At 48.7% G+C, this 12,632-nt stretch overlaps 1 protein-coding gene across 1 annotated transcript; it reads right to left on the bottom strand.

Annotated features, from left to right (window-relative positions):
• Positions 1 to 7,765: 7,765 nt before the first annotated feature.
• LOC123105102 (cytochrome P450 81Q32) lies at positions 7,766 to 10,168 on the bottom strand. The gene is made up of 2 exons (XM_044527094.1): positions 9,179 to 10,168; positions 7,766 to 8,493 (listed from the first exon to the last, which is right to left on the bottom strand). Exons 1-2 carry the CDS (start codon positions 10,097 to 10,099, stop codon positions 7,879 to 7,881), a joined length of 1,536 nt encoding a protein of 511 aa, XP_044383029.1. The 5' UTR covers positions 10,100 to 10,168; the 3' UTR covers positions 7,766 to 7,878.
• Between the last annotated feature and the right edge of the window lie 2,464 nt (positions 10,169 to 12,632).

The raw sequence follows: 12,632 nt of genomic DNA, 5'->3' as shown, positions 1-12,632 counted from the left end.
GATATCTGCCAATTGCTCTTCAGTGTTGACGTGTATGATATCAATATCTTCCTTCACAACATGATCTCTGAGAAAGTGATGACGAATTTCAATGTGCTTTGTCTTCGAGTGCTGAACTGGGTTGTTGGCAATCTTGATGGCACTTTCGTTGTCGCAGTAGAGTGACACTTGCTTCAGATGAATGCCATAGTCCTTGAGTGTTTGCTTCATCCATAGAAGCTGAGCGCAGCAAGATCCAGCAGCAATGTATTCAGATTTAGCAGTGGAGAGAGATACATAGTTCTGCTTCTTTGAAGACCAACATACAAGTGATCATCCTAGAAAATGACATGTGCCTGATGTAGACTCGCGATCCACCTTGTCACCAGCATAATCAGCATCCGAGAATCCAACCAGATCAAACTCTGAGCCCTTTGGATACCATAATCCTAGAGTTGGGGTGTGAGCCAAATATCGAAAAATTCGCTTCACAGCTAAGTGATGCGACTCCTTTGGTGCCGCTTGGAATCGAGCACACATGCAAACACTAAGCATAATATCTGGCCTAGATGTACATAGATAAAGTAAAGAACCAATCATGGAGCGGTATACCTTTTGATCGAACTCTTTACCATTGTCGTCGGGACCCAGATGATGTTTGGCTGGCATTGGCGTCGTGAAGTCTTTGCAGTCTTGCATACCGAACTTCTTCAGGCAATCTTTGAGATACTTCTCTTGAGATATGAAGATGCCGTTGCGTTGCTGTCATATTTGAAGACCGAGGAAGAACTTCAGCTCACCCATCATGGACATCTGATATTGCTCTTGCATCATATATCCAAACTCTTCACTGTACTTCTGATTGGTGCAACCGAAGATAATGTCATCCACATATATTTGGCACACAAACAGTTCACCATCATATGTCTTCGTGAAGAGAGTGGGGTCGAGGGAACCAGGTATGAAGCCTTTGCTCTTCAGGAAGTATTTGAATGTGTCATACCAAGCCCGAGGGGCTTGTTTGAGGCCATGCAGTGCCTTTTTGAGCTTGTATACCATGTCAGGATGTTTTGGATCTTCAAAGCCAGGCGGTTGTGCAACATACACTTCTTCTTCAATCTTGCCATTGAGAAAAGTGCTCTTCACATCCATTTGATATAGAAGTATGTTATGATGATTTGCATAGGCCAGCAGTATGCGTATGGCTTCAAGTCGAGCCACAGGAGCAAATGTTTCATCGAAGTCAATCCCTTCCACTTGAGTATACCCTTGAGCAACGAGACGAGCTTTGTTTCTGACAACTTGACCATGCTCATCTTGCTTGTTGTGGTATATCCATTTGGTGCATATTATATTGTGCTTCCGAGGGTCAGGACGCTTAACCAGCTCCCATACATTATTCAGCTCAAACTGTTGAAGCTCTTCTTGCATAGCTTGAATCCATTCAGGTTCCATGATGACTTCTTCAACTTTCTTGGGTTCAGTTATTGAGACGAATGCGAAGTGCCCACAGAAATTTGCTAGCTGAGTTGCCCTTGAACGAGTGAGCGGACCGGGTGCATTGATGCTATCAATTATTCTCTCAATCTGCACTTCATTGGCAGCACGAGGATGTACAGGGCGAAGATTTTGCTCTTGATGATCATTGTCATTGTTAGAGGGATTGTCTTCAGGCTGAGCATTGTCTTCAGGTTGATCAGGTGTGGATATGATAAGTTCCTCTTCAGGTTGAGCTTCAGAGAGTATGATTTTTCCAGTTCCCATTAGTTTGATTGATTCACTGGATGGAACTTCATCTAGCACATTTGGCAGGTGCTCTCTTTGTGAACCGTTAGTCTCATCGAACCGCACATCCACTGTTTCAACCACCTTCTAATGAAAGAGATTGAAGACTCTGTAGGAGTGCGAATCCTTTCCATATCCAAGCATAAAACCCTCATGTGCTTTTGGTGCAAATTTTGAAGTGTGATGTGGATCCTTGATCCAGCACCTGGCGCCAAATACTCTGAAGTAACTGACATTTGGCTTTTTGCCAGTAAGGAGCTCATAAGATGTCTTGTTCAGAAGCTTGTGAAGATAAACACGATTGATTGTATGGCATGCAGTATCAATGGCTTCAGGCCAGAATTTTCTTGGAGTCTTGTATTCATGAAGCATCGTTCGGGCCATCTCAATGAGTGTTATGTTCTTGCGTTCGATGACGCCATTCTGCTGTGGCATGTACGGGGCTGAGAATTCATGTGTGATGCCCAAGGTATCAAGATATGTATCAAGGCCAGTGTTCTTGAATTCAGTGCCATTGTCACTTCTGATGTGCTTTATCTTGGTGCCATAGTTGTTCATTGCTCGATTGGCGAAGCGTCTGAAGACATCCTGTACTTCAGTCTTGTAGAGGATTATGTGCACCCAAGTATATCTAGAATAATCATCAACAATGACAAAGCCATAGAGACAAGCAGTAGTAGTAAGAGTTGAGTAATGAGTGGGACCGAAAAGATCCATGTGGAGTAGTTCGAAGGGTTGAGTGGTAGTCATGATTGTCTTCGAGGGATGTTTGGCCCTCGTCATCTTTCCTGCTTCACAGGCACCACATAAGTGATCTTTCTTGAACTTGACGCCCTCGATGCCTATGACATGCTTCTTCTTTGCAAGGGTGTGGAAGTTCCTCATGCCAGCATGCCCTAGCCTCCGATGCCAGAGCCAGCATTCTGAAGCTTTTGCTAGAAGACATACGGCAAGCTGTGGTCCTGCTGAGAAATCTACCACGTACAAATCATGTTTCCGATACCCTTCAAAACTAGAGACTTGTCAGATTCCATTATAACAAGGCAACGATATTTTCCAAATATTATGATCATGTTCAAATCGCAAAGCATTGAGACAGACATTAAGTTGAAGCCAAGGGATTCAACAAGCATGACTTTATCCATGTGTTGATCCTTTGAGATTGCAACTCTACCTAGACCCAATACCTTACTTTTACCAATGTCAGCAAATGTGATGTGACTCTTGTCGGATGGACGTAAGGTTGAGTCCATAAGAAGGCTTCTTTTGCCAGTCATGTGATTTGTACACCCACTATCAATAATCCATTCTAAAGACGTTGGTGTCGTACTAAAGTGCTGTTAGGGGGATAGGCTTCACGAAGAGAATTGTGAAGCAAAAACATTTGACCAACCAGTGGGTTATGAAAGCTTAGATCCAGATTAGGACTGATAGGGAGAGTAGCAAGCGATTCAGGAACGAAGTACATAGTAAGACCATTCGGGCATTTGATCTTGCGCCCTACAAGATGTTTAAAGTCCCCAGCAATAGCGCCAGACGATTTTGGTTTTCTACTGGAGACCTTTCCCTGCAAAAGAGAGTTAAGCTTTCTTAGCCACCCACATCTTCAAGGGTGGCTTAGAAGCAATAAGTCTAAGTGCAGCGTCTGAGAACTTTGGCTTTGGTGCCCTAGCAAAAAGTCTTGCAGGCGGACAATAGTACTCATAAGAATAAGCAGAATAGTTCTTGGTCTTATGAACATGGCGGTTCGATGAACCGCGCTCATATTCATAGGCCTGAGTATGGTTTCCCTGCAAAACATTTGTGTTAGTGCGACTCAGGTGAGTCCTCTATCTGTATGAAGCCTTTGGACCGTATGAAGCCTGTGGTCTAGGGTTTGTCTTCTTCACTTGTGGTGTCATGATGACATTCACATGAAGATTTTCCAAACACTTTTTAGGCACCCAGATCTTCTTCATAGGCGGCCCATTCCTGCAGTTAGTACCAATATACCTGGCAAACACTTCACCATTCTGATTCTTAAACAGTTTATAGTTTGCATCAAAGGATTCATCAATGACAATGGGGTTAGCACAAGTGAAGCCAGATAGATTGGATGGATCCGCTGAAGGTTCCTTTGCAGCAACCCATGTGGTTTTGGGGTACTGCTCAGGTTTCCAGTAAGAGCCATCAGCATTCATTTTCCTTACAAACCCAACACCCTCTTTCCTCGGGTTTCGGTTCAGAATCTGCCTTTTGAGGACATCACATAGTGTCTGATGCCCTTTAAGACTTTTGTATATCCCTGTTTCAAGCAATGTCTTCAACCTAGCATTCTCATCAGCAATAGTAGTGGTATCCTCAGCAGAGGGGTTAGTTACCACATCAACAGTTGAAGATATTGCAACAGTAGCAGCAGTAGAACATTCAGCAACAGAAGTAGCATTATCACGCTCAATGCATTTAAGACATGGTGGTTCAAATCCTTCCTGAGCGGAACTGATCTGTTCAGCGCGAAGTGACTCGTTTTCCTTTTGAAGATCTTCATGAGCCGCTCTCAATTTCTCAAGATCTTGCTTCCTTTGAAGATAATCATAGGAAAGCTTTTCATGAGTTGTTGAGAGCGTTTCATGACGACTTTCAAGTTCCTCATACTTAACATGAAGATTTTTTATGTCTTTAATTAAGGACTCAGATCGAATCATTTCAGCGCCTAACAGATCATCGTTTTTGTCTAACAGTTTTTGAATATGTTCCATAGCTTTATGTTGTTCAGTTGCAATTTTAGCAAGTGTTTTGTAGCTGGGTCTTGAACCAAAATCAGAGTTATCTTCACTAGATGTTTGATAGTGAGTAGTGCGTGTGTTTACCTTGGCACCGCGTGCCATGAAGCAGTAGGTAGGAGCGGAGTAGTCCTTGTCATTTGCATCGGTGTCGGTGATGAAGTCATTGTCTTCAGTGTTGAAGATGGACTTGGCAACGTATGTTGTAGCCAGACTTGCAACGCCAGAATCGGACTCCTCCTTAGACTCCACCTCCGCCTCCTCAGAAGCAGATTCCTCCTCTGAATACATTTCCTTGCCAACAAACGCACGTGCCTTGCCAGATGAGCTCTTCTTGTGTGATGAAGACTTTGAGGAAGACTTGGAAGAAGACTTTGAGTATTTCTTCTTCTTCTTGTCGTCAGAGTCATATTCCTTGCTCTTCTTCTTCTTTTTGTTCTCATTGTCCCACTGCGGACACCCAGAGATGAAGTGGTCAGTTTTCTTGCACTTGTGGCATGTTTTCTTCTTGTAGTCATGAGCAGAAACTTCATCATTCTTTGAGCTTGATCGTGAAGACTTCCTGAAGCCTTTCTTCTTGGTGAATTTTTTGGAACTTCTTCACAAGCATAGCAAGTTCCTTTCCAATGTCTTCAGGGTCATCAGAACTGCGGTCAGATTCTTCTTCAGATGAGGAGACAACTTTTGCCTTCAAGGCACGGGTTCGCCCATAGTTTGGACCATAGATATCTCTTTTCTCAGAAAGCTGAAACTCATGTGTGTTGAGCCTCTCAAGTATGTCAGACGGATCGAGTGTCTTGAAATCAGGACGTTCTTGAATCATCAGGGCTAGGGTGTCAAATGAACTGTCAAGTGATCTCAGTAGTGTCTTGATGACTTCATGCTTGGTGATCTCAGTAGCGCCGAGGGCTTGAAGCTCATTTGTGATGTTAGTGAGTCAATCAAACGTGAGCTGGACATTCTCATTGTCATTTCGCTTGAAGCGGTTGAAGAGGTTGCGAAGGACACTGATTCTCTGATCTCTCTGGGTTGAGACGCCTTCGTTGACCTTGGAGAGCCAGTCCCAGACTAGCTTAGATGTTTCCAAAGCACTCACATGGCCATACCGTCCTTTGGTCAGATGACCATATATGATATTCTTGGCAGTAGAGTCCAGTTGAATGAACTTCTTGACATCAGTAGCAGCGACACCTTCTCCAGCCTTGGGAACGCCGTTCTTGACGACATATCATAGGTCGACGTCAATGGCTTCAAGATGCATGCGCATCTTATTCTTTCAGTAGGGATATTCAGTTCCATCGAAGACGGGGCACGCAGCAGAGACTTTAATTATCCTTGCAGTCGACATAGCTAAAACTCCAGGTGGTTAAACCGAATGACACAGAACAAGGGAGTACCTTGCTCTGATACCAATTGAAAGTGCGTTATATCGACTAGAGGGGGGTGAATAGGCGATTTTTATAAAAGTCTTCAAAACGTGGAAGTTTCGAAGACAAACGATAGAAATAAACCTATTACCATGCAGCGGAAGGTAGACTACACTAGGTAAGCCATAGTCAAGTATCCAATGAAGTGAAAGCACAATGACTAATAGCAGCTAGGTAGTAAGGATCAGGTAGAAAGATATTATGAAGCCAAACAGAACACGCAGTCACTCAGTGAAGACAAAAGATAGTGCAATCATACAATGACTTCACAAGGACCAACAGTAAGTAAAGGGAAGGGAAGGATGAAACCAGTGACTCATTGAAGACAATGATTTGTAGGGCCAGTTCCAGTTGCTGTGACAACTGTACGTCTGGTTAGGGCGGCTAGGTATTTAAACCTGAGGACACACAGTCCCGGACACCCAGTCCTGAACACGCAGCTCAGGACACCCAGTCCTCACCGTATTCCCCTTGAGTTAAGGTCACACAGACCTCGCCCAATCACTCTGGTAAGTCTTCAAGGTAGACTCCCAAACCTTCACAGACTTCGTTCACCGGCGATCCACAATGTCTCTTGGACGCTCAGAACGCGACGCCTAACCGGCTGGAGGATTCACAGTCCTCAAGTGTAATAAGTCTTCAGATCACACAAACAAGAAGACTTAAGTGATGCCTAACACTCTTAGGCTCTGGGTGGTTAGGGCTTTATCCTCGCAAGGAATTCTCTCTCAAAGGCTTCGAGGTGGGTTGCTCTCAAACGACAAAAGCCGTATTCTAACTCTGAGCAGCCAACCATTTATGGTTGTAGGGGGTGGGCTATTTATAGCCACTAGGCAACCCGACCTGATTTGTCCGAAATGACCCTGAGTCACTAAGAAACTGACACGTGTTCCAACGGCCAGATTTCAAACTCACACGGCAACTTTACTTGGGCTACAAGCAAAGCCGACTTGTCCGACTCTGGACAAGATTCGCTCTCATAGTCTTCACTCGAAGACATAGGTTTTGGTTAAGCATCACTTCAATCATTCTGACTGGTTCTCTTGGACCCCACTTAACAGTACGGTGGTTCCTATGACTCAACAAAGAAGAAAAGGAACTACGAAAGATCTAAGTCTTCGAGCTCCATAGGCTTCATGCGATGTCTTCTCTTGTCATAGTCTTCAATGTGAATATCTTCATATACCACCTTTGACATCAATGTCTTCATACATTTTTAGGGGTCATCTTTGGTAGGAAAACCGAATCAATGAGGGACTTCTACCTGTGTTATCCTGCAATTCTCACAAACACATTAGTCCCTCAACTAGGTTTGTCGTCAATACTCCAAAACCAACTAGGGGGTGGCACTAGATGCACTTACAGTCGGCTGGCGAGGGAACACGTGTGCTCATATGTTGAATGGAGTGAGAAAGGAGAAATGGGTGAGGTCGCCCCCTTTCCCGCACGCTTGCCATTTAAAAAGGAAGTGGCCTGGACGATTCCAATGGTTGGCGTGCGGGTCACGACCGCAACGGTGGTTGGTTGACCACCACGCGTGCCCGAGACAGACACCAAAAGGATGCGTGAAGCGTCCATCTCATGTCCTTATAGACATAGGTTAAAGGTAAGTTGGGGCTGAAAATGCGCTCGGACGGATCACGAATGGACGTGATTTGGATTTGCGTCTGCACATTGGGCTGGCGTTTCTGTCCAGACATGTGCGGATCAAATGTGTCGTGCTATTGGAGTTGCCCTAGGGATAATCATTATGATAGACTATACAAAGACCCTAGCTTGTGCAAGAAATCACAGATGATGGCAAGGTTATTATGCTCTGAAGTCGCAACAAGTTTATTCAATACATCAAAACGGTATCAAGCCATGCATACGACACGATGCTACTGGAAACTACTGTACACAAGTGATGCCAAGAAGTTCAATCCTCAGAGCTTTTGAAGGACATCGCGCATGGCCGCGCGCGGCCTACACACGGCCTCCAAAGCCACGGCCTTGGGCATGGTGATCCCGACCCCCTCCGTCATGTCCACCTCCACCCTGTCCACTCGTTCCCAGTCGAAGCACTGCACCAGCGTCCCGAGAACCACCCCGACCGTCTGCAGCGCCAGCGCCTCGCCGGGGCACCTCCGCCGGCCCATCCCGAACGGCATCAGCAGCAGCCCGTCGCCCATGCCGTCCTCGAACCGCTCTGGCCGGAACGCCGTCGGGTCCTCCCACACGGCCGGGTCCCTGTGGATGGCGTACGCGTTCACGATCAGCATCGTGCCGCTCGGCACGTCGTAGCCGCCGACCTTGCAATCGGCGGAGGACTCGTGCGGCAGCAGCAGCGGCGCCGCCGGGTACAGGCGTAGCGTCTCGCTGATGATGCACTGGAGGTAGCTGAGGCGGGGAACGTCATCGGCGGTGACCATGCGGGAGGTCCCGATGGACGCGTCCATCTCGGCCTGGGCCTTGTTGAGCGCCGCCGGGTGGTTCAGCAGGAGCGACATCGCCCATTCGATCGTGCTTGAGGTGGTCTCCGTTCCGGCCACAAACATATTCTGCAATGAGTTATTGGAGAGAATGAATTTTAGTATATTCTTGTACGTAGAATATTGGAAGCAGATTCATAAAAAAAACCCGGAACAGATAAATCCCAAACATTTAAATTTTAAGCATGGCAATCCGAACTTTAGTTAAGATAAGGTTGACAAACATGGCAATTTTCTGATAAAAAACGAACTGGGACAAAGTTGTCATGGGTTAACAACTAAAATTGCCACCTCGCAGCAACTAAAGTTGCTATCGAAAAACATTTAGGATGACATGCTTAAATTCCGAACGTTCGAGACCTATTAGGGTAAAAAAAAATCAAAAATTTAGTAGAATACTACACAAATCCTACGAAGGCAAAGAGAGCCTTAACGTCAAGTACTCGAGTGGGAAAAGGCCAAAATTAAATTACTAGAAATAAACATGTGGGAAGTGGGATTCATCCAGCTAAGTGACACGGCCGTGTTACTCGCCTACGTTGAGTGACCACTATCTGATTAGATATATGATAAGATAGATAAAAAGTGGAGTACTGGACTAACATAATGACTCTGGTCGAGTTGTTGCTATCTGATGACTTAAACGAGTCAAAAATCTACTGATGATGCCAAATTGCCAATGTCCTTAATGAAGAAACCGACAGTTGAAGTACTCGGGTATGTGAGAAGCAACCAAAGTGGAAGAGGGACTTACCGCACACAGAGCAATGATCATCTGATCAGTGTACAGCTCCGGCTCTGTCTTCTGCAGAGTGAGGAGCACGGCGATCATGCTCTTCTTCTCGCCCTCGTCGCCGCCCTCCTCCATCCTCCGCCGCTCGGCGTCGATGAGCCGATGGAGGAAGGCGTCCCTCCTGCTCACCGTGGCCAGGATCCGGCTCCTCACGCCGGACACGTCGAGCCACCGCATCACCGGCAGGTAGTCCCACACGTTGGCGGCGCCGATGAGCGGGATGATCTCGTCCACCACCTGCTTGAACTCCTGCGCCTCCAGGGACATGTCCGTGTCGCCGTCCGCCTCCGACCGGGTCCCCTTGGTCCGCGCGATGGTCTCCATGAGCACGCTGAGGGAGAGCTCGAAGAGGCTCCGCTTGAGCTCCACCCGGGCGGGGCACGCCGCGGCGGCGCGGCACAGGCGGCGCGCCATGGCGCGCACCTCGGCGGCGATGACGCCCGACATGCCGGCGACGCGGTGCGCGGAGAGCAGCCGCACGGCGGCGACGCGGCGGAGGTTGCGCCAGTGCGGGCCGTAGCTGGAGCTGACGAGCGAGGTGCCGCCGTAGGAGACGAGCATCTGCGAGGGGAACTGGGGCCGGTTGGCGAAGGCCACGTCGTGGTCCGTGAAGCACTCCCTGGCGCACGCCGGCGAGGAGACCACCACGGCGTTGCGCGCGCCGAGCCGCAGCGAGAAGACCGAGCCGTAGCGCGCCCCGAGGCGGCACAGCGCGGCGTGCAGCGGCTTCTCCACGAGGTGGAGGTGGCCGAGGAACGGGACGGCCGGGGGGCTCGGCGGGAGGTGCGCGGCGCCCTTGCTGCCATTGCTCTTCTTGCCCAGAATGTAGTGGAGCAGGAAGAGGAAGGCGAAGGAGAGGACGGCAATGTATGCCTTATCCATGGCTGACCGTCCGTGGTCTGTGGGGAAGTGATGGATGCTCTGATGTGTCTGTCTTGATGCATGGCGGGCCTATATACTGTATCACGCGCCGGGCCGGGTCCCCATGGCTTGGCTTGGCTTGCCTTGCGGGGCAGCTTAAGCTGCGTAATACGCCATGCCTGACGTCCGTGGAGATGGAGGTTAGCGCCCATGACAGTCTGACAGAGTTATTGATTATTTGGTTCGTACTGCGTGGGAGGTGGGCATGTCTTGCTCCCCGCGCGGAGCTTGGATCCGGACCCCTTCCTTCCGAATGCAAAAGGCCAACTCGAATTGGGGTTCTGTATCTTGCGACCTTTCCTTCCGAAACAAGAAGCTCTGATGAATTAAAATAGGGAAAAGCTCTGACGTAGTTGTCCACTCACTGACTTTGTGAGCGGCTTCGTTTACTTGCAGAGTATACAAGTGGTGAAATTGTTAAGCAGAACTGTGTACCTCCTGCAAATGCAATCGCTTCCCATCCGTAATTGTATATAAAGGGCATGTACAATGCATGGCCCTAACGTGATGTCTAGTATGCCATGTACGATTGGATGTCAACCAGATCCTCTGCAAGATGCAGGATCCAGCCTACTATTATTTTTTATTATGAGACATCTGCATCCATATGCCATCATTATCACGGTCCTGCATGGACAACTTTTCTCATGCATAGCCAGCCAACCAAAAACGAGCCCCACACAGAGGCCAAAAAACGTGCCGAGGTGGGACTCAATCTCTGCCTGTTAGTCTACACAGCTGACCGAGTTCATTGTTTCAGCCAGGACCAAGTGCAACGGAAAGCCAATCGCCGATGCTGGCCATCACTCGTCGGGAGACTTACCTGCCGGCATATGTTGTCTACGACGATTTCTGCCGGCAGCGTCAGCGTCACCGCAGCGGCCTAGACACGCCACCGCTAGTGTGTGCTCTCCCTGGCGCAAAAGGACCACCACAAGTTAAGCGGGTTTATCCATAAGGCCCGTTCCACACCGACCGTGGCTGACACTCCTACATGGCTACATAAGCAGTGGTTGTAGACAACTTAGAGCATCTACAACTCGAACTACCAAATTTCGGCCATCAAACGCTCGAGAACGCGCCGAGACAACACACAATAAATCAATTCCACAACCGAATACCTCATTTTCAACGTCCGCAGCGGCATCTTTGGCAGCGAGGGCTCGTCCGGCTTTGCCATGTCCATGTCCGAGGTGGTTGCGGCGCTCGAGGTGGCCGTGCACCATACGCGGCACCGAAAAGTGCGACTCCGCCTCGGCAATGACTGCCGCCGCCTCGCGCGCCCACTGCCTCACAGCGTGCACACCATGCCATACTTGCATTGGATGACGTTCATGCGTTCACCTTCGCCTTGGCGCGGCAACGCGGCGGTTGCGCATCCGCCAGCGCGTTGGGACGCCAGACGGACCGCGCCACCTCCGGTGAGGCAACGGTGACACACCTCGTACCGAATCCAGCGTCATTTGAGCGAACAAAATGGATTCCCGACGGAAGGACTCCGACCGCTGCCGTCGGGTTGCCTCATCACTAGAGCGGTGCAACACCAGGCAGACAGCCATCTCCTTCTCGGGGCTGTGTGGGACGAGCTCCAGGCCAATGGATATGGAGGTGTAGGACTCGGATCCACTGGCCGCCAAGTCAGAGACGGTAGAAGATGACCGAACGAGAGCTTGTGGGCGGAGGAGAATGAAATGGAATGCGGCTAGGGTTTTGTTCGGACTGCGGATAGGGTCCAATTTATATGGGGTTGGGTGGGCCATAGTAGGCTGGATCCGACGTGGCACTCGTGTCCGGGCATGCCCACATTCGCCCCAGATATGAGCTGGAGTATGGGCTTGCCAGTCAGTCCGGACATTTGGACCGAATACAGAGCGCCTGGTTGGATGGCGTCTTTTCGTCCGTGCATTAACCGGACAGCCCGCATAGGCGCTTGAGACGGGTATGAAGGTCCGGTTGTAGGTGCTCTTAGAGCATCTACAACCGAAGCCCCGTAGCAAGATGCTTGCTTGGACAAAAAGATGTAAACAAACCGGACCGCACAATCTAGCCCAAACGTTGAGGTTGACCGTCATTCCCGGACCCAATCCATATCTAGGACGGATACATGATGCACCGCCACATCATTGAGCGCTCCGCCACCTCGGTGGAGACAGAAGCAAACCAAGGGAACTTTGTGGAAATCCGAACATTCACATAAGAAAATCAAAAGTCATCACGTGCCCGTCTCCACTCTCTGTTCAAGCAAGGACGAACCAAAAGCCACCATATTTCCATCTCCACGCCTTCATTGCTGAGGCGGAGTGAGATCCCCGTGAAGTGCTGGAGGCCGCTACAGAGGATCTCAACGAGTAGACGGATTAAGGGTTCCAAAACACATGACGTTGTTCGGGATATTGAGCACGGTGACGTGCATATCTCGTATTTTAAAAATGTACGATGAACCATTTTAAAGAACACAATGAACATTTCTTATACATGGTGGACAATATTTTTA

Source organism: Triticum aestivum, chromosome 5A, assembly GCF_018294505.1.
Source record: "Triticum aestivum cultivar Chinese Spring chromosome 5A, IWGSC CS RefSeq v2.1, whole genome shotgun sequence".
NCBI classification, from domain to species: Eukaryota; Viridiplantae; Streptophyta; class Magnoliopsida; order Poales; family Poaceae; genus Triticum; species Triticum aestivum.
The sequence above is the reverse complement of the archived record's forward strand: the minus strand, read 5'-3'. Positions and strand labels throughout refer to the sequence as shown.